Below are 18777 nucleotides of genomic sequence, written 5' to 3' on the forward strand. Positions count from 1 at the left end.
TTTGTATATGAAGAGTGAACAGAGCAAGTCCCTGATTCAGGATGCCTTCAGGTCCTAAAGAACTTGCAACGTAAACAGCACTTAAAAGAGTGATCTTTAACTACATAAATAATGAGATTTTCTGTTCTTTTTTTCTTTTTTTTTTTTAATTACATCTGCAACTCAGTAAGTGGCATGATTTAGATAATAAAATACTTAAAACACTGGTTGTTTTCTTGAGGTTTTATTTGTCCCTCGCATACTTTCAGATCCTAGTGTGTCTTCTCATGAGCCTATTGACTTCAGTCGTCAACAGAAAACTGCCCTAAAGTCAGATGTTTAAATATCTTCCACCTTTTTAAGTAAGTTTCAGGTAAGCACACATTTCGGAGTATAAGACTTGAAGGGACTTCAAGAAGTCACCTAGTCTGCCTGTCTGCTTCAACTTGATGTTACTATTCCCAACAGATAATATTTTAACCCAAAAGTAAAACTCTCCTGTTTCACAACTTCCCAAGAAAATCCATTCCAATGCTTAACTGTTCTTGCCATTGACAAGTCTTCCCTGATGCACAGCACAAATTTGCCTTGCTGCAATCTTTCCTAAATCTCCCTCAAATCAGTTTGCACTCATTGCTTCTTGTAATCTTCCCACTTTGCAGAAAGAACAGTTTGTTACTCTTAAGGCAGAATTTTACCCACTGAAAACTCTTATCATGCTAGTAATCTCTTCTCTAAACTCAATAAGTCTAGTCTCTTCAGTACTTCTTTCTAGGTCATATCTTCTAAAATTGCAGTTATTTCCTTTGTTCTCCTGTGGATCCACTTAATTTGGCCTACATCTTTCCTCATGTGTGACTGCAATTAAACATCTAGACTTTGGAATACCATATAGCCTTGTGGCACATTAGGAATAAGCTGACATCCAGAATATACTGGTCTATTATAAATACAATATTTCACCTGACGAATTAACTCAATCTTCTACTTTGCTCCATACAGTCAAAAATAATAAATCACTTACATGAAAACACACATTAGTACAGCATCTGCTTTTAGAAAATATTTCAATAGGTATTGATCCATTATATTATTTTTTTCTGGTTATTTATATGTTAATTTGCTGTTTGGATATATTTCAAACACGTTACTCATTGCTTTTCACAAGACTAACAACAATTAATAGGAAGATCTATTGTTCTGACTAGCATTTACTTGTGAACTGATGTAGTGCCAAAGGTAAAATATAATGAATAGGCAGATTCATTACATTGTGTTGGATTTCTAGAACAGGCATAAAAAGCACATTTAGGCAAATAATTGGATTTTGTTATTAAACAGAACCTTCTATCACTATGGGTTATAAGTGGCAAGAGGATATAATTTCTGAGCAAAATAAATCTTTGCTAAAAACCAGATACTGGATGGAATAGATCCCTGGCTTGGACTTGTATGAACATACACTACAGTTGGCCAGTCATACTCGGCTGAGCCACCAATTCCAACTGGGATATCTAAATACTACCAGAAAACAAATACTGTTGTTATCATTAGTACAAAAACTTGTGTTGCCTCTTTTCTTCATAGGATTATAGAAAGTTATTTTTAAATACATATGAGAAAATAATATACCTATATTTTGACTAGTGAATTAGACATTTATGGCTTTTCTTACCAATACCATACTGAACTCTTGACCTCTAAATCCATGCTTTTTTTTGCAATGTCCCCTTTTAAATTCAGCTGAAAAAATCTCAATTGTGTGTGTCTGGTTTTTATTCCAGTTTTATATTTGATACAGTGTACGCCTGCTAAGAAACAAGTAAAATAAATAATAGTCAATAGATCTAAAAAGCATGCACTTTTGTATGATGTGACTCACATCAGTCTATAGTACTGCCTTTAAGAACAGGTAGTGCTGATAAATGCTGAGAAAGGTCAATAATTCCTCACTTGTGCTCTTGGGGCATGAAAACAGGCAGTTGTAAAAAGGCTACTGAAAATCTGTTACTAATTCCGTTTTTCAAGTTGCTCAGTCAGGAAAAGTAGGTGGTTTATACCATCTATGGTGCGCTTCCCTGTGAAGACATATGCATCTTTCATTTTCTTCACCCAAAACCAAAGACTACTTCAAAGCTACCTTCCATGGGTAGAGAAACTGTCAGACTCCCCTTCTTGGTATATCCCGGCACAGCAGATGCCAGACAGAGAACATCTTTCTCACCTACCTGAGAAGAAAATTATTGAGAACTTTTGTCTGCATAGCTTCTTCTCACTGCTGTACTTCTCTAACCCTATCTCAAAAAAAAAAACCAAAAAAAACCAAAAAAAACCACCACAAACTCTGAAAATATCAAAAATTTTCAAATACAAAACTATTTTATCTCAAAGCAGGACCTTCTCTCATTTTTGTGCAGTCCCGATGTGCCACACGCTATCAAACAGCCACTGAACTAGGTCTTCTTAATTTTATTTATCTGCCATAAAACTATAAAAAAAATTGCAAACAAAACCCCCAGATTGGCTACCTTTCACAGGTTCTTTCCTTGTGCAGCATTTATTCAAGCTCAGGGCTTTTTAACTGCCAAATCTGTTTCCTGGATGGGAAGAGAAACCTTCCACTTCTGCATTCTGTGCTTCTCTCTAGCCTGATGTGCTGCGCGGATCATCTCATTCATATGTGCCTCTCCACAACCCCCGCCAAAAAAATGTATAGAAGACAAAAAGGAGAAAAGAATTATACTATAGTATGTTAAAAGTAACAAACCCTTCAAAAGCAGGCAAATTTGCAGCTGGGACACACTGTCCTCAACTCAGTTTTACTATATATTGGTAACATATGCAGCACATCTGGTATGCAAGGTTTCTTGCTGTTTTGAGACACAGGTTAAGCATAAAAAGGGCAAACGGGAAAAAAACCAACTCTAACATAAACCCAAACTTTTTTCCCCACGTTCTTAAAAGCAATTCTCTTTCTCACTTTGTTTGTTTCAAGTCTTTATTTTTTTTAATGTTTAAAAGATAAAAGAAAAATAAATTTTAAAGCAATGAAAGGCTGGCAATATTATCTGTCATAATAAGTCATATTCAAATTCTTTCCAGGAAAATTTTGAGGGCCAAAGTCTCAAAAAGTTTTAGAAGATGACAACTCCTTTGCTCAAAATGTTCTACACAGCAGTAAACATTAGTTTTACCAACTTTATAAAGCTACCAGGTTATATGAACAGAAAGCTCTGAAAAAAAATACCTTGGGTATACTGCCAGTAGACATTTTCAAACATTAGCAGAGGAGTAGCAGAGCTGTTTGGGGTTACACAGCTAAATAGAATAATGTTCCTTATTATTGTCAGTGTCAAAAATGTACACCCTAAGAACATAAAAATATGCATAAAGCTTTTTCCATACTTTTAGAGCAGACTAAAATATTTACATCTGTAAAACGTGACAGAATAAAGATATTAAGCATAAACTTAACGAAGTTATTATCTGTAATAAATGCATTCTTTTAAAGAAAGTGCTGCAATATTTTTTGCTATTGTGACACTAATTCCTCTAAATGTGTTTGACAGAGAAGCGCCATCAAGAGTGTAACTAATAATTGCTAACTTTTGCCTAAGGCAGAAAAAAATTATAATTATTTTATAAAAATGTGCTAAACAGATACCCTATTCATATACATAAGTATATTTTAAATCTGCACAAGTGATACTAAAATTCTGGTTTATAGCCATAATTATCTGGTTATAACAGAAGTATCAAAATTCTCTTGTCTCTACTTAATCGCTGCAGAGCATCAACAGAAAATCACCCTATTTTACGCAGCTTACCACCGAACATCTACCCAACAGATTAAGAATGTGATTCTGAGATCTGAATACTCCAATCCTCTATACTTCAAATAAGATTCTTGAGACTGAATCCATGTTTCTGTGTAGTCCCTCTCCAAACAAGGCTCACACCACCCTAATCTCATAAACCATTCAAAATATTAAATTGCCCTTGATAGATAAGACATTCCAGTCTCTTCATGAGCAATCACAGGATAAACAAAGCTTTAAAGTATGTCCAGGGCTGTAACACACCCTGTCTGGGGATAAATACATACCCTTCTGAAGTTACTCCCTAACCGCCCTACTTTCCACGGGGTTCAAAGACACATTTAGAAATTGTATCCTTTACCTTTCCCCATCACTACTGTGTCTGAATGGTTAAAATGTTCTACTAGGTGAAAGGGGTACTTCTCCGGGGGCAAAGGAGTTCCCACAATTAATGTGTGTAACAACAACTCAATGTTTTTTAGTTCTCTTTGAATAAATGTGTTAAACAATAACAAATTATAAATCATTTAAAATCAGACGTGGGTAGTGAATGCAATTCCTTACTTTTAATTCTCAACGGTGTATGCAAAAAGTTTTAGATATTTCAGTTTTTAACATCCCTTCATACTGACTGCAGCTGACTAGAGTATGTTAAACTGCTTTACAGGAAGATCAGACAGGCATGGGACTGCAATTATATATCACAATACCCTGTTCTGGGTTCACAGCTCTATTCATCTTTCAGAAACACTGAAGGACACATTGGACATAGGGGAACGGATTAGCCACAGGACGACCTGTATTTCCACACAAAAGCCTAAGTGTGGAAAAATGGCACCCTGTGTCACCCATTCTTCACTTCCTGAAAAAAACATATTCATGAAAATAGGCATTTAAACAGCTCTTTCCCACTCATCTCAGAACAAGCATTCATTGTTTCTTAACATCATTTAAATGGCAGTAATGTAATGCTACTACTAAACAGCCTTAATTCAAAAATTTATAGAAAAATATTTAAGAATTAAGACAGGGCTACTTAAAGAAAAATCTAAGTTCAGCATAGGAACTAAAATGCAAAATTAACAGTGTGAAAACTCTTAGTTGACTGTTGCAACACACAGTCTCATATTTATGAATGTGACTGAAAGAGGATTTGGTTCTGGTAATAAGTTTCAGCTGGATGTAATGGAAGTTTTACACACTATAGCCATGCAGTACAACTGAAATTATAAAAATATCTTGTGTTAATAGGTGATAAGAGTTTAACATAGCAGATAACATCACTAATTCCAAGCAAGTAAAAGGAAAATGAATACAGAAAAAGACATGTAGTAATTATATCATTTTGAGATGTTGTAAGAGGTGAAGATTATGTCAGTTTTCTATTAAGACATGCCTCTGGAAAAATAATAAGCAGTAAATATTACGAAACATGCAAAAATGGAAAGAGGGTGCATTAATAAATTAAGTCAGACCTTTAATTAATTTTACATGTCAATTGTCTTGCATACAAAAGAGATATTTGGTGTATGAACTTGTACTGTCAAATTGTCTCAGGAGAGATGTGCTATCAGCTAATCTGATCAAGCTAGGCAAACTGGTGGCTTACTTGTTTGTTCTTTGGGACTACAGGAAATTATCCTTCTGCACAAGAAATAAATGACAATGTCCAAGCATTTAACTTAGGAATTCGACCACACAGCTGAGTTACAATGAGGCCATGTAGTTCATTAGGCTCCGATGGGAAATTAATCTTTTTGCCAAGAAATCAACAGTCTAACAACATCATGTGCAATGAGACATACCATTCCTAACTTTTTTTTAAATTTTAATGTAGAGGGCTAACTCTGATATCAGAAAAGGGTTTCAAGTCTTCTGAAGGTAAGGTAACAGCCATCTCACGTGTATTCTTCTTTATACATATTTACTTAATAAACTAATGTGGTAGGCATATGGTTAAATGATTTGCTAGTCCTTTCCTCACACTTCTTTCCCTCATTTTCTTACCGAAAAGCAGGTTTTAAAATGAAAATGAAAGGAAATGTAAATCTTGCTTTTGCAAACTGTTTACAATATGTAGCTTAAATCTTCTGTTATCTAGTCCTCCTTCTCTTAGATACCTGCATTTGAATATATTGTGCTTAAACCAATCGTTTTTTATTGGATACTTTAAAAGTTCTTTGTAAAGAAAAAACTCAGTTATACCACCTAGACTTCCAGTCAATTCCACTAAACTATTCAGTGTCATTATTGAAACTACAGGGAGGAATACATACACTGCTGAAGTAATTAGACGAAAGGGGTCAAAATGCTGTCGTGGAGATTAGCACCCACCACGAAAAGACTGACAACTAGCCCAATACACACAACCTGTATTTACAGTAAGTACTTAGTCCTCAGTGTTAAACAAAGCAGAAATATTTTGTTCACAAATATAAACAAACTGATGCAATTAAGTTATCCGACAAGCCCAAGAGCTTCAGTTTTCTCTCTGCAGTCCACATTAAGAGTGGCTATAAATCCTGGAGGAGAAGCAATGTAAAATGTGTTAAAGTGCTTGGGGTATGGCCATGGTTTCTGTTTTTATATATTAATTTGCCACCTTTCTACTCCTACAATGCAAGAAGAAATATTTTAAGTGAAACAAAATGCTTCTTTCTTTATGGATTATTTACAGTAACGCAGGTCTCAAAATCAAGCAGAAGGAAAAAAAAAAAAAGCATAACGGCAAATACTGACAAAAAATAGCCTGAAATGACTGGCAATATTTCATTCTGCAAAATCTCCTCAAAACGAGTCATCTCATTAGACAGAGATGTACAAATACACTAGTCCAAGCATTTTAAAAGAATGTTAAATAAGTGACTATGTGGGAGGCATTGCACACAATGCAATTAAAGCATGGGTAGGTTTCTTAAAGGAAAAATCTCTGCCACTGGAGATATCCAGCTAATGCTTCTTAATTAACCAAATCAGGCAAATCAGTGTTTATTCATTTCAGAAAAGAGATGTGAAAATGTAGTCTCGTGCTTTTTTTGGACTGACACTAAATTAAAACCAGTAGCGATACTTCAGTGGTTGCAAGGTCTCTGCCCAGTCTCGAGTGAAACTTTGTCCCAGCACATAAAAGTTTTTTTCCATGCTTTGCACAGCCAGCACTCCAAGCTGAGCTGGGCTCCTTCTTCGGGCAGCTATAATCTCAACTATATTACAATGCTAAAAAAGAATAAATGGGTTCACCAAAACCCCCATATTGTTGTGTCATATTTGTTAACACTGTTTAAAGAAGAGCACTGGGCTTTCCCAAACACCACCAAATATATATACATCCCTCAGGATTCACACTTGAATCTCAGACTACAGTTTGCTTTACAAATATGCAGTAGAATCATTATTTTAGTGGGGGGGGGAAGCAATTTCCTGAGGAAAGAAAACAAACAAACAAACAAAAACAAACAAAAAAGAGCAATACGAGGGTTACTCCGCAAGAAAATTCCTCTATCCCGTTAATCAAACATTTTTTTTCACCCAACTCATGTAGGAAAAAAAAGCAGAAAGCCTGCGACACAATCCAAACTATTTTCTCCCGTAAACTGTAATCACAATTTTCTGACCACAAGGTGGAAAAAACAGGAGCCTTGAAACCATGCAAAGGCCTCTTCCAGTTTTGGGGCAGCGAGGAGGAGAAGGAAGACGCCGAATGCCCAGGATTTGCTCTGCCCTGCCCTTTCCATAGAACTTTAGTGCCATCTATTGAAAATGTACTGAATAAGGAAGAGGGAAAGGATGCCTATTGATTTGGTATAAAAATAAGACGTTTACTTGTTAAGGGTTTTTTGGTTTATTAATACTCCCATGATGACTACTGTTCTGTGGTCATCTGATAGCAACAAATATTTTCTATGCACTATACATGCCCCATAAAGAAATGAGACGTTGGCTAAAACATTGAATACAAACATCATACAGATTTTATATATATATACATTTACCAAGAATGTAAGTCTAAAGCTACCTATTATCTAAAGGAACAAAAATGAGAAGGCTTTAACGGAAAGGAAAAATAGCGTGGAAGCACTGCTGTAAATAGAACATACTGGAAACAGTAAAAATAATTAAGGCACCTCGTAAAGACCTTAGTATTAAAGAACAGGGTATGTAGACATGCAGATATAATTACCTTCTTTAAGAAACTGTGAGTGGATGACAAATATAAGAAAACAGCAGATCGCTGCTCCTGCTAGTGCCCATAAAGCTTTCAAGAGCTGCATCTCGGTCTGAAACTCAGTAAATACCCAGAAAGTCACACAATGAATTTCCACAGCGATGCATCAACGGTTCCCTCTGTGCGCCAGGCGCGGCGGCTCCCGGCAGGGACCACACTCCCGAGCAGGGCGGGCGAGCCCGGGGCTGCGGAGGAGGGGCCGGGGCTTCACACCCCGCGCGGGGGCAGCGGCAGCGGCAGCGCCGCGCTCTCCTCGCCGAGGCAGCCGGCGCGGGGCCCCATGAATCAGCGCTCCGTCTCCGCGGGAGCCGCGCCGAGCCGCGCCGCGCCGCGCCGAGCCGGCGGCGGGGGCAGGGAGGCCGGCAGCGCCGGGCAGGGCTGCGCAACAGCGCCCGCTGCGCCGCGGGGGCGCGGGGCCGCCGCCGCCCGCTCAGGGCGCGCCGCCGCCGGGCGGCGCGGGGCGTGCGGGGGCCGGGCCCACCCCGCCGAGGCTCCGCGGGAGCCGCTGCAGCATCGCCGGGCTGCGGGCGCCGCTCGCTCGCTCGCTCCCTCTCTCGCTCCTCCGCTCGCTCCTCCGGCCGCCGCTCCGCTGCGCGCTGCCACGGCTCGGGGAGGAGAGAGCGAGCGGGGAGGGGAGGGAGCGGGGGGAGGGAGGGATCTCTCTTTACTGCAACTTCTCCCGGCTGGCGGCAATTTGTTGCACCCCCCCTCTCCGCCTCCCCCGGCTCGGAGATCCTCTCTGGTGCGGGGGGGGACACACACTCAGTTCATCCCGCCATCCCCGGCAAACGCGGGGCCGCTCGGGGGCTCTTGCAAAGGTCGCTGGCCTCCCCTCGGGCTCGCGCGTCCGCCGCCCGGCTCCGGGAGCTCCCCCGGGCGCCGCGGCCGGCCCCGCTCCCTCGCCCGCCCGCGGGGTCGACCCCGTCCCGGCGCCGGTCCCCGGCGGTGGCACCGCAGAGCGCCCTCCGAGCAGCTGCGCCGGGCTACGGCGAGAGCTCTCTCAGTCTACAGGTTGATGCCTCCGTTGCAGCCATCCCCGCGGAAAACAAGAACGCAAATGAAAGAATGCCATAAATCAAAAAAAAAAAAAAAAAAAAAAAAGACGAAGGCTGTGATTTTCCTGCCGCCCTCCCACTCCAGGGGAAGGACCGAGCCGCGGCGGCCGGCTGCCGTAGAGAAGCCGAGCGGGGGGCGGGAAGGCCGGGGAGGTGCTGCGGTGCGGAGCCGCTCCGCGGGGGCTGCGCGCTCGGCGCCGCCGTTGTGGGACGCGCTGCAGCCCAGGCCGGGGGCAGAGAGGCGGGGGCCGCCCCGACGGACGGGGGCTGCCCGGTAAGGGCACCGAGCTCCGTGCCGCACACGCGGCTCCGGCGGCTCGACGGGGCGGTGCGGGGGCAGGGGGAACAGCTGCGCGCTGAAGCGCTGCCGGGAGCGCGTATTTGGGCGGCAGAGGGGGTTGCCTGGGCCGGGCTGCCGCCCGGGTGCCCCTCTGCCCGCCGACGCGGTGCGGCTCCGCGCCTCTCGCGTTCAAGGCCGCCGGCCGCCCCGCGCAACTCCCGCGATGCGTGCGGGCCTGGCACCGCGGCCTGCGCTGCCTCGCCGGGAGAAACCGCGAGTGCGGCGGAGCGGAGCGGCGCGGGGAGGAGCGCGGACCGAGGCCGGCGGCGGGCGAGCGGGTGTCGGCAGGGTGCGAGCGACGGCCGCGTAACCCGGGGAGAGGCGGGTAAAGCAGAGCAGGACCGGGCAGAGGCAGGTGCGGTTCGCGGCACCGCGGGAGGCTGCGGGCAGGAGGCGGCCGGAGCGCCGGGCGGCCTCGGAGGGGCGGGCGGCACTACACGGCACGGCCGGGCACGGCACGGCACGGCACGGCACGGCATGGCACGGCGGCGGGGCGGCCCCGCCGTGCAGCTCCGCGACAAGCTGAAAGTTGCGGTGCTCCTCAGGCTGGCGGTAGATTTACCGCACTACATGAGCACTGATGGTAACGCACCGATGGCCAATGCGTTACCCCGGGTTATCCGGGATAGACATGAAAGCGCACCCATAGTTTTGAAGATATAAACCAAGTAAGGGAATACTTGCACACTAAGAGCTATGTTTTCATAGCTCTTTGGTTACATGTTTACATTTATGTTATTTTTTGTAATACTTAATATTTAAATATTTTCTTAATTTAAAAAAAAACGGGAGGGTTTCCAGATGCTTGGAAGGACAGATTAATAAAAGATCAATATTGTCATTGGGCAAACATCTCCCTTGTTGTTGATGATGTGTATTAAGTTCATCCCTGTGCTTTTTGGTTTTTCACTGATAGCACAGAGGAACATTAAAAACAACTCTCTTTTGAATTTTAAACTTCACACAAATCCCTATAAACCCATTTATTGAGTTTACTGTATTTGAAGATTACAGCAATGCAATGTTAAAGCAATGTCATAGCTACACTAGAGATATTCCACTGTAAATCTTTCATTCTGAAATGTACACTTTGGTGAGAAATTGGCCATGCTTGGGCGCAGTTCAAGTTGGGTTTTGTTTGTTTATTTGTCTTCTGGGTGAAAGAAAAAAGTGTCAAGTAGCTAAAGAAAATTTGCACATTTTATACTTAAGCAAACGTTAAAAAAAAAAACAACCTGAAATAGCAGCTTTTAAATCCACAGATAAGTGGATTTTAAGTGTCTCAAACTTAAGAGTTTATGCAGTCCAGGAAAAGCAATACATATCTTTCAGTTTGAATATGCTAAGTTTGGAGGGAAATCCTATGAAAAATTTTACACGTTACTTCCTTTTTGACTAAAAGCATGTGAAGACCCCCTGTCAATGGGTGAAAATCCCCAAAGTGCTTGCTCCTTTTGAGGTGCAAGATGATAGCCCTTCTCTCCAAACTAGTCTTACTTCTTTGAGCTTCTGAATTGGACAAATACTCCTGGGCTTCTGTGAGCTTTAGATCAGACCCTTTTGTAAGCCAGACATCTGAATGCGGCACTGTGGTTCCCGGCCACAGGGGAGTCACTCTACGTGCACACTAGTGTAAGTGGGAGCAAAATCTGGTTCAGCGCTCACACTGTGCAGAGATATTTAGTCTCATAGCAACAAGGGATTCCAGAAGACTTCCCATTTGAGAGGACAGTGGTACCTGGCAACGCCACTTACTGTACTAAATATGGTTCACTGTGGTTTTTGTATTTTCTAAATAGCTTTGGACCTTTCAAATACAGTGAGTCCTATTCAAAAATATCCTTCTTCAATTTCTTTACTTGTCACCTGCATAAAGATTTATAAAATATTAAAGATATCTCAAGTTACCAGTGTAGACTTCGCTGGAAAACTTTTCTGAATAAATTTCACTGACAAAAATTCCCCCTTATCTTTCAGCCTATTAAGATTTGCATCCCCAACTAATGGAATAACACCTGTCAAACAACTTCTAAGCTGCTTAGGCCAAGAGAGATTTACAAAACTATCTCACTGTGAATTTTCAGGTTTTTGCCAGAGCTCTGACCTCATACGTCTCCAGCAATACAGAGGCAAAAGGCTGTGGTCCCAGCAGTAGCTCCTGCCAGGGAACCACTCCACAGGAACTTTCCCAGTTGTGTTTTATTGTTAAAGGAGGGATGCTCAGCACCTGAAAGCTGGTAAAGGATGCTGATGGCATTGGAAGACATTTCCAATACAGAAGATAGTTGCAGCTGGAAAAGGTAGTGAGGAAGTGAGGAATGCATTTTCCTGATGATCAAGGAGCAAGAGCAAATGTGTATGAGGTAGAAGTTCTTCTGATTTCTTATGGGAAAGCAGCACAATAATGAAGTGCATAATTTCCAAATGTGCGTTCCCTTTTGGAAATACAGCTCATTTGTTCTTTTTACCAAAACTTCAATCTAGTTCTACAGAATTACTAAAACTGGAACTCTCTAGCAAAGACAGCAGCCTTTGCTCAATTCTAGAGATTTAAAAATATTATCTATACTCTGCATTTAATTCTGTGAAAAGATTCTACCAAACTTTAGAAGACTTATTCTTCACTACTGAGATATTTTATAAATAAAAACATGCTAAAATTCCTGGAAAACAATCATGTTCAGATTGCACTCCATATACCTATTACTAAGCCCCTAGTATTTTCAGTTGTGTTGAACGCCTTTTGCATAATTTATTCCTCTTCATGCAATAAAACCCAAAATTATGCACGGCCAATGCAGATCTAAGTGCAGGAGCACAAGAGATGACGTTAGCCCATTTTCACTAATGAATTTGGAAACTACTACTGGCTTTGAATCACAAAAAATAGAGCAGACGATATCTATTATTAGGTTATCCAGACCAAACCTTTGCCAATGCCCATTGGATTTCATTTTTGTTACTTTTGAGTTACTCAGGCAATAGTCTGTCACCAGTCACTCGAGGCGATTATTCCAGCCCAGTGGTTCTCTCAGCTGGAATGTTTCTCCTGATGCTAAGTTTAACATTTTATTTTGCTGAAATTCACCCAGTTCATCCTTCACATATGCCTGAAGTGGCATTATCACTCTGTTCCATTTTGAATCTAACCAAAACAGATGATATATTGAATATATAGTAATGAATACAAATGGATATATTTCCACCGATTAGTTTTTGCAGCCTTTAAGTATTTTTTTTTCCCCTCTGTTCTCTGCTTGCCAATGGCTCGCTCACATTTCTTTGCTACTAGTCACAACTACAGTAGTCCTCAAAATTGTATCACTGATCTTCAGCTGATGCTGGGCACGTGCCACTGGACTACAAATTAATCTCTAAAGAGATTTTATTAATATCTGTTTTGTGACATGATGCAGCTACCGTAAGAACCACAAATAAATACACATCCATTTGACCATCTCCTTCCATGAACACCTAAAATTTTCACTTGTTTTTCCTTCACTTAGCTAATTAGGTGATATGCTAATGTCTTTAATAATTTTTGACCAAACCCTGCTTCCTGTTCTTTCTCCTAGTGGCAGATTCATAAAAGGGATAGCTCAGCCTAGATAATTTAGAATAACAAATGTGCAATTTCCTTGCTACAGTGCATCATGTCTACTTAGAACTTTGGATGTTTTGAGGTTTTCTTAAGTCATTTTGTTTCCTTTTGCTTTTCAGTTGTATTATTTTGCTGTTCTTGTCTTCTTCCTACCATCTTACTGACTTTCTATTCAGGTGTGATTTTCTTCCTCTTTTCTATTTATAGAGAAAGAACTGTGCCAGCGGTTCATGTGGACAGTTGCCCATTGGGAAGTCATTGCACTTTCTCTGACATAGCAGTCACCAGTTGGTAATAGCTTTTGGCCACTACTGACAAAGGCTGTATAGGAGCTGCCTAAGAAGAAGCGAAAGGTTCTGTAAAACCCCTCTGATCCCTTGAACCGCTGGTAAATTCCCCCAAAACACAAGTCTGAAATGACACAATATGCCCATCACAGGTACTATGGGTGGTATAGTCAAACTATGTTACCATCCATGTGGTACTCATGGATCATCTTCCTCATATCTGCTCATCAAGCAATCTTCCCTTATATAATTCAAACCTTTAAACAGCTCGCTTCTGAAATGTTGCTTTTGTTCTCTTTCATTTTACCTTATACACTCAACCTGTTACAGGGAGCACCTAGCTTTGCAGGAGCTGCTCTGACACATTTAACAGCACAATTATAGATGACTTGGTAACCACCCATTGACTAAAAATAACCTAGCAACTGAAGACACACTTAGGTATTTATACTTAGATATCCCAGAGGAACCCTTCACAGCTCCTGTAGCTGGGGAAAACATATGTATCTCACCAAATGCAGTAGGCTAGGAATCCTCCGGGGTGGGGGCGGGGGGACGTAGGGGAAGCGATAACATTGCACAGCTGAAAGATTTTCCAGACAACACTCTGCCAGCTAATCCAACTCTTATCCAACTAGCTCTGCAATTAAGGTTTCCTACTGAGAACAATGACAGCATTATGACCTGGGAAATCTTCAGAAAAACCCCCAACGCATCCGGGATTACAAAATTTAGAGCCTTAAAAATCCAGTTCCTACACTGATGGTACTTACAACCAGTACAGATCCAAAGGAACTAGTGCCAGTATGCATATGAGAAAATAGATGAGCTGAATGAGCTGCCAATGAGGAGGGAGCGAGGGCAGCATATCCTGTGTGAAGAACCTGCAGTGCTGAAACTCATTCTTGCCTTCCAGAGTATGGCTATTTTTTTTATACGAGATGTACCAAGTTTTCACTCAACCTGTTCAGGAAGAAATATTCTAATGTCTGAAGAAAGAGACATCTCAATGATGTGATTTAATTTCTATGATACATGATTACATATGCTATGGCTGCCTGTAGGTAGTTTTATATATTTGAGGGTAAAAAGAAACTCAGTATTAAATTGACAGAACCACATATGTCTTAACGGAGAACTTGTAATACTACAGTGTCTGTCTGCCCATCCTTTCCTACTCCCATTTTTTTCTGGTTTATTTCTTTATGGCCTTCATCTATACTTGTTTTCAAAATACACCTTCATTCAGCTAAAAAGACCTGAACAGGCAGCAATTTACACCCAGGAGGAGAACTACTAGTCTGAAAAAAACTGAGGAAACCTACATGGTCTCAAGGGCCTTTCTATCTGCCTCCAATTGTAAGACTATTGCCTTGAAATGATAATGAAGTGTTCAAAGTCAGGCTGGACGGGGCTTTGAGCAACCTGATCTAGTGCAAGATGTCCCTGCCCATGGCAGAGGGCTTGGATTAGATGACCTGTGAAGGTCACTTTCAACCCAAACCATTCTGTGATTCTGTGATAACTTAGAGAGAGGATATAACTATTGAAACTCACAGTTAAGACTGGTGGGCAAGGCATAGGCTTGAATGTTCCAACAATTAGAGGGCTATTCACAAAAATCACCATGAAATTGAGAGGGCTTATCCTCATATTTTTACTTTTTATATATTTTAAGATCATCTGGATTTTTTAACACTTCTCAAAATACAATTGTTTACTCCTTTTTTAGAAAAAGGATTTGTATTATAAGCAGGATGATTAAACACATGAAATTAACAGAATTTAGTTATGATCCACAGTTTCTAGTATCAATTCCTGAGGGTCTAGCCTAAATGCACACGACTAAAATGCTGTAAGATTCGATGAATAAGTTCTTAATTGAAAATGAGACCCATGGAGAAAGCCATGCTGAATAAGCAGTGACTCTATGAGTCAAGTCACAGCAAACCTTTATGGAATGGCCAATTGCAGTGTTGTATGGAAAAGTTAATAAACTGATATAATTGAGGTTTTGATGCTTCCTCCCACCTTAGTGGAGGGGAAAAATAAAAAAACCTACAAATTCTACAGGAGTGAATTTTAGTATACAAACTCATACTCACTGGCAACTTAACCAATAAGCTGTTTGACCTATAGCTTGAACTTTAACCAGAGAAGTTTCTTTACATTTATTTAGCTGTTGACTTTCCACCTCAAAACCTGGATATCACAAAAAACGATCAGGAGATGAAGTCAGGCCACAATGGACACTTTTAATTCTTTCCATTAGCGATTCTTACTGTAGTAAGTAGGAAAGGGAGTTGCAGCAAAAATGGAGCATATCCAGAACAAACCAGGCACCTCCACAGTTAGTTAGAACATACGAGGAAGAGACAACGACTGCCTCTGTAATGTTTGAGCACGTTGGGTGATATTACTGAGGGAAGAGGTAATCGTTGGTTGCTAATAAGCTAGTGGAGGGGAAACAAATATTTTTCAGACATGTGAAGTGCAGATGCTTTAAAAATTATTCAAAACCTCAAATAAACAGTTGAAAATTGTTACATGCACAAAATGAACAATTATTACATTTTAAGTATAAATTAAAATGGGTTTACCACTATGGCACTCTTTTTTTATCCTGAAAACTCTCACGTTTTCAAGAGATCTACACCTGCATCAGACTGTGATGTTATAGGAGGCCCAGAACTTTGTATATTGTTTCTTTTGGACTTCATTCCAAAATCTTGAATAAGTAAAGGAGAAGATTATTTTTAAATTTATAATTTTAAATCTTAAAACAAAAACTTGTTTGTCATTCTGAAATATAAACCAATAATTTTACAAGCCATTCATGTATAATATAGTTCACTAGTTCTTGATAGTAAAGAGAAAAAAAAATTATTAGCCAATCTCTAGCTTTTATTAGATATGGCCAGTTAATACTAAATGGTATAAGAAATATTTTGTTCAGTAGGATGAAAATGGATTACTGCAAGCTGATCTGAGATTTATTACTGGACTCTGTGGAATTAGCACACCGGAGGCCCATCTATGTATACCTGGGGTGGGATAATAGCAGGAACTGCAGATTAATATAACCTTCCCTTGCATGCACAACCTATTTATTATTTGCTTGTCTGTTTGTTTTTGTGGGAAGTTTATTTCTTCTATTTACCAGATACATCAAGCAGCCTATAGCTTACTACAGTTAATGAAGTAGCCACTCTATAGCAGCTTCCCACAAAGCTTTTTGTGAAAAGCATATTTTTAAAGGGAAACATCCTCTTTGGTTTTGTTTTGAATTGTGCTGTTCTAATAGGAACCGTTTTTCTGCATGCTTACATTGTTTTAAAATAGAAAGCTTTAATTACAACATGAAATGGAGCATCTAAGATTTTGGCATTTAACAAAAAAGCCAGATATTAAAATAGTACCCTTGGCACATGGGGCAGTGACAGTACGCAGCCTGAACTAACTTCTGTAAAAATCCTGGAGACATTGTAGCTGATTCAGCCAGATTTCAGATGAATTAAACATTACAAAGGGCGTTATACAAACACTGTAAGAGATAGAAGATCCTTCTCCACAGCAGAATATACACTCTCCCTGGGCATTGCTTAACCTTAAATAGAGAAGGAGTGAAGTGGATCATGGACCCCTCTTTGTGCCAGCTCCTGGGAGATTTTAGTATCACACCTGTGCTGGACTGTCCCAGTCATCATACTCATCAGCAGGTTTTTGAACAAGAGACAGAAAGCTTTCTCTGATTACTTCACTTAATGCACACTCAGTGAAAGCCCCACACCAACACCACACATCTGTACTGTCCTTCATGCACAGGTTCAAGTTCAGTAGCCCATATGTGTTTAGTTGCCTGTGTCCATATCCAAAAGGGCAAATGAGTCATGATAACTAATTGCTCCTGACTGAACAAGAGTGTATAAAGTAGTATGTAGATAGTAGAGATGCTCATGGAATTACTGTTTGAATGTGAGCTTAAGTCTTAAACTAGTGTATTGGTTAAGCCATGCCTGCAGAAATTCTTTGACCCTAAAGTCACAGTAAAAAGCTGAGCATGGTTTGCCTCACCAGTATACTAATATACTGGTAATATTATGACACTACATTAGTATAATATTATACATTGAATGGCTACTATAGAAAAAGTAGACACATCAGAAGTGGGTAATGATGAATTAAAGTTTTTGTGTATGAATTACCACATAGATTAGATATTGTATTTAATTTTTTAAAATACTTGTTACTTTTTTTTTTTTTACAAAAAAATGTTTATTTGGTTTTGGTTAACATTTCAGAGGAAACTGGTATAGTCTATTCTGTCAGCAATACACAGAATAGGTCAGTAACACAGTTTATAAACTATATGCTCTCAATCCATGCCATAGTGCTTTGAGAATGTGTCAACACTCGGTGAGTTCCTTACCCAGCTCAAAAGCATCTTGGAAGCACCCCGGGCAATGTCTCATATACAGCCATTGAGGGTTATCCGCTCCAAAATAGCTGTTATAATCTGAATGGAAGAACCATAAATGATTCAATTGAAATCACTTCTGAAAATGCAAAAGGAAATGAATACAGAATAAACTACAACATTAGGGGGTCTAAGAGCCCTCACACCTGAAGACTTAGAATTGACGACTTTGGTGTTTCCCCTTACAATCATCCTACTGTTTGTAACAGCTACTTTGAGATGCTGAGAACAGTATTCATAAGATTGACCTTCACTGATTTTAGAGGAATTGTTTGCATCATTTCAGATATAAGTTGACTAAACGCATCCAACTGCATCTGACATAACTGAAACTTGGTAAAAGAGTCTCTCTCTCCCCGCCCCCCCCTCCTTCTCTCTTTGAAAGAGGTGAAGTATTTATATCTTCCCTATATAGGAGATACAGTATAGTACATAGCACTTATCTAGTTATAGCCTTCATAGTAAAACCATGTTAAATAAAAACTTAAAATCTAATGCCACCAAATGTTGAATCCACAAGCAGCTTGCTTTGTGGGTTTTTTTGTCCTTTATGAAGAAACAATGCCAGAAAAAAAATCTTTTTTCACAGAAAACTAATGGAATTCTATAAAACCAGAGCAAATCAAACTCCCAAAACACATGACAATTACTTCTAGAAACAAGGGACTAGCAAAAGACAGTATGCTAACTAAAATAATTCTTATGGTTAAAAAGTATATTTTAGTTTTATTTTGAATGCCAATCACATTTTGTATTGTTTTCTTCTCTTTGCCTACACAAAACAGATTTTTTTTTCTTCCACTAGGTATGATTAGGTTTTAATTTTTTTTTTTTCATAATCACTTTGGAACAATATAGAGAAGATATGAGAAGCAGGTGTGTACTTTACGTAGTAAACTGAAATATCAGATAGTATGAGCAAGATAACATCTAATTGTATATACTAAGTATTGCCTGAGGGATCACCAAGGGAGAACTTATTCTGTTGATGTAAC

The 18777-nt window shown here is 40.3% G+C and overlaps 1 protein-coding gene across 1 annotated transcript in view; it reads right to left on the minus strand.

Moving 5' to 3' along the window:
• Positions 1 to 18777, minus strand: part of TAFA5 (TAFA chemokine like family member 5) — a gene marked incomplete at both ends in the record, with an annotated part of 361021 nt that overhangs the window by 237186 nt on the left and 105058 nt on the right. Inside the window, one exon of the mRNA XM_082310220.1 lies at positions 17735 to 17821. Coding sequence (XP_082166346.1) covers positions 17735 to 17821 — 87 coding nt within the window. The remainder of the gene's footprint in view (positions 1 to 17734; positions 17822 to 18777) is intronic.

This window comes from Platalea leucorodia (genome assembly GCF_965183815.1).
Source record: "Platalea leucorodia genome assembly, chromosome: 4".
In the NCBI taxonomy this organism is placed as follows: Eukaryota; Metazoa; Chordata; class Aves; order Pelecaniformes; family Threskiornithidae; genus Platalea; species Platalea leucorodia.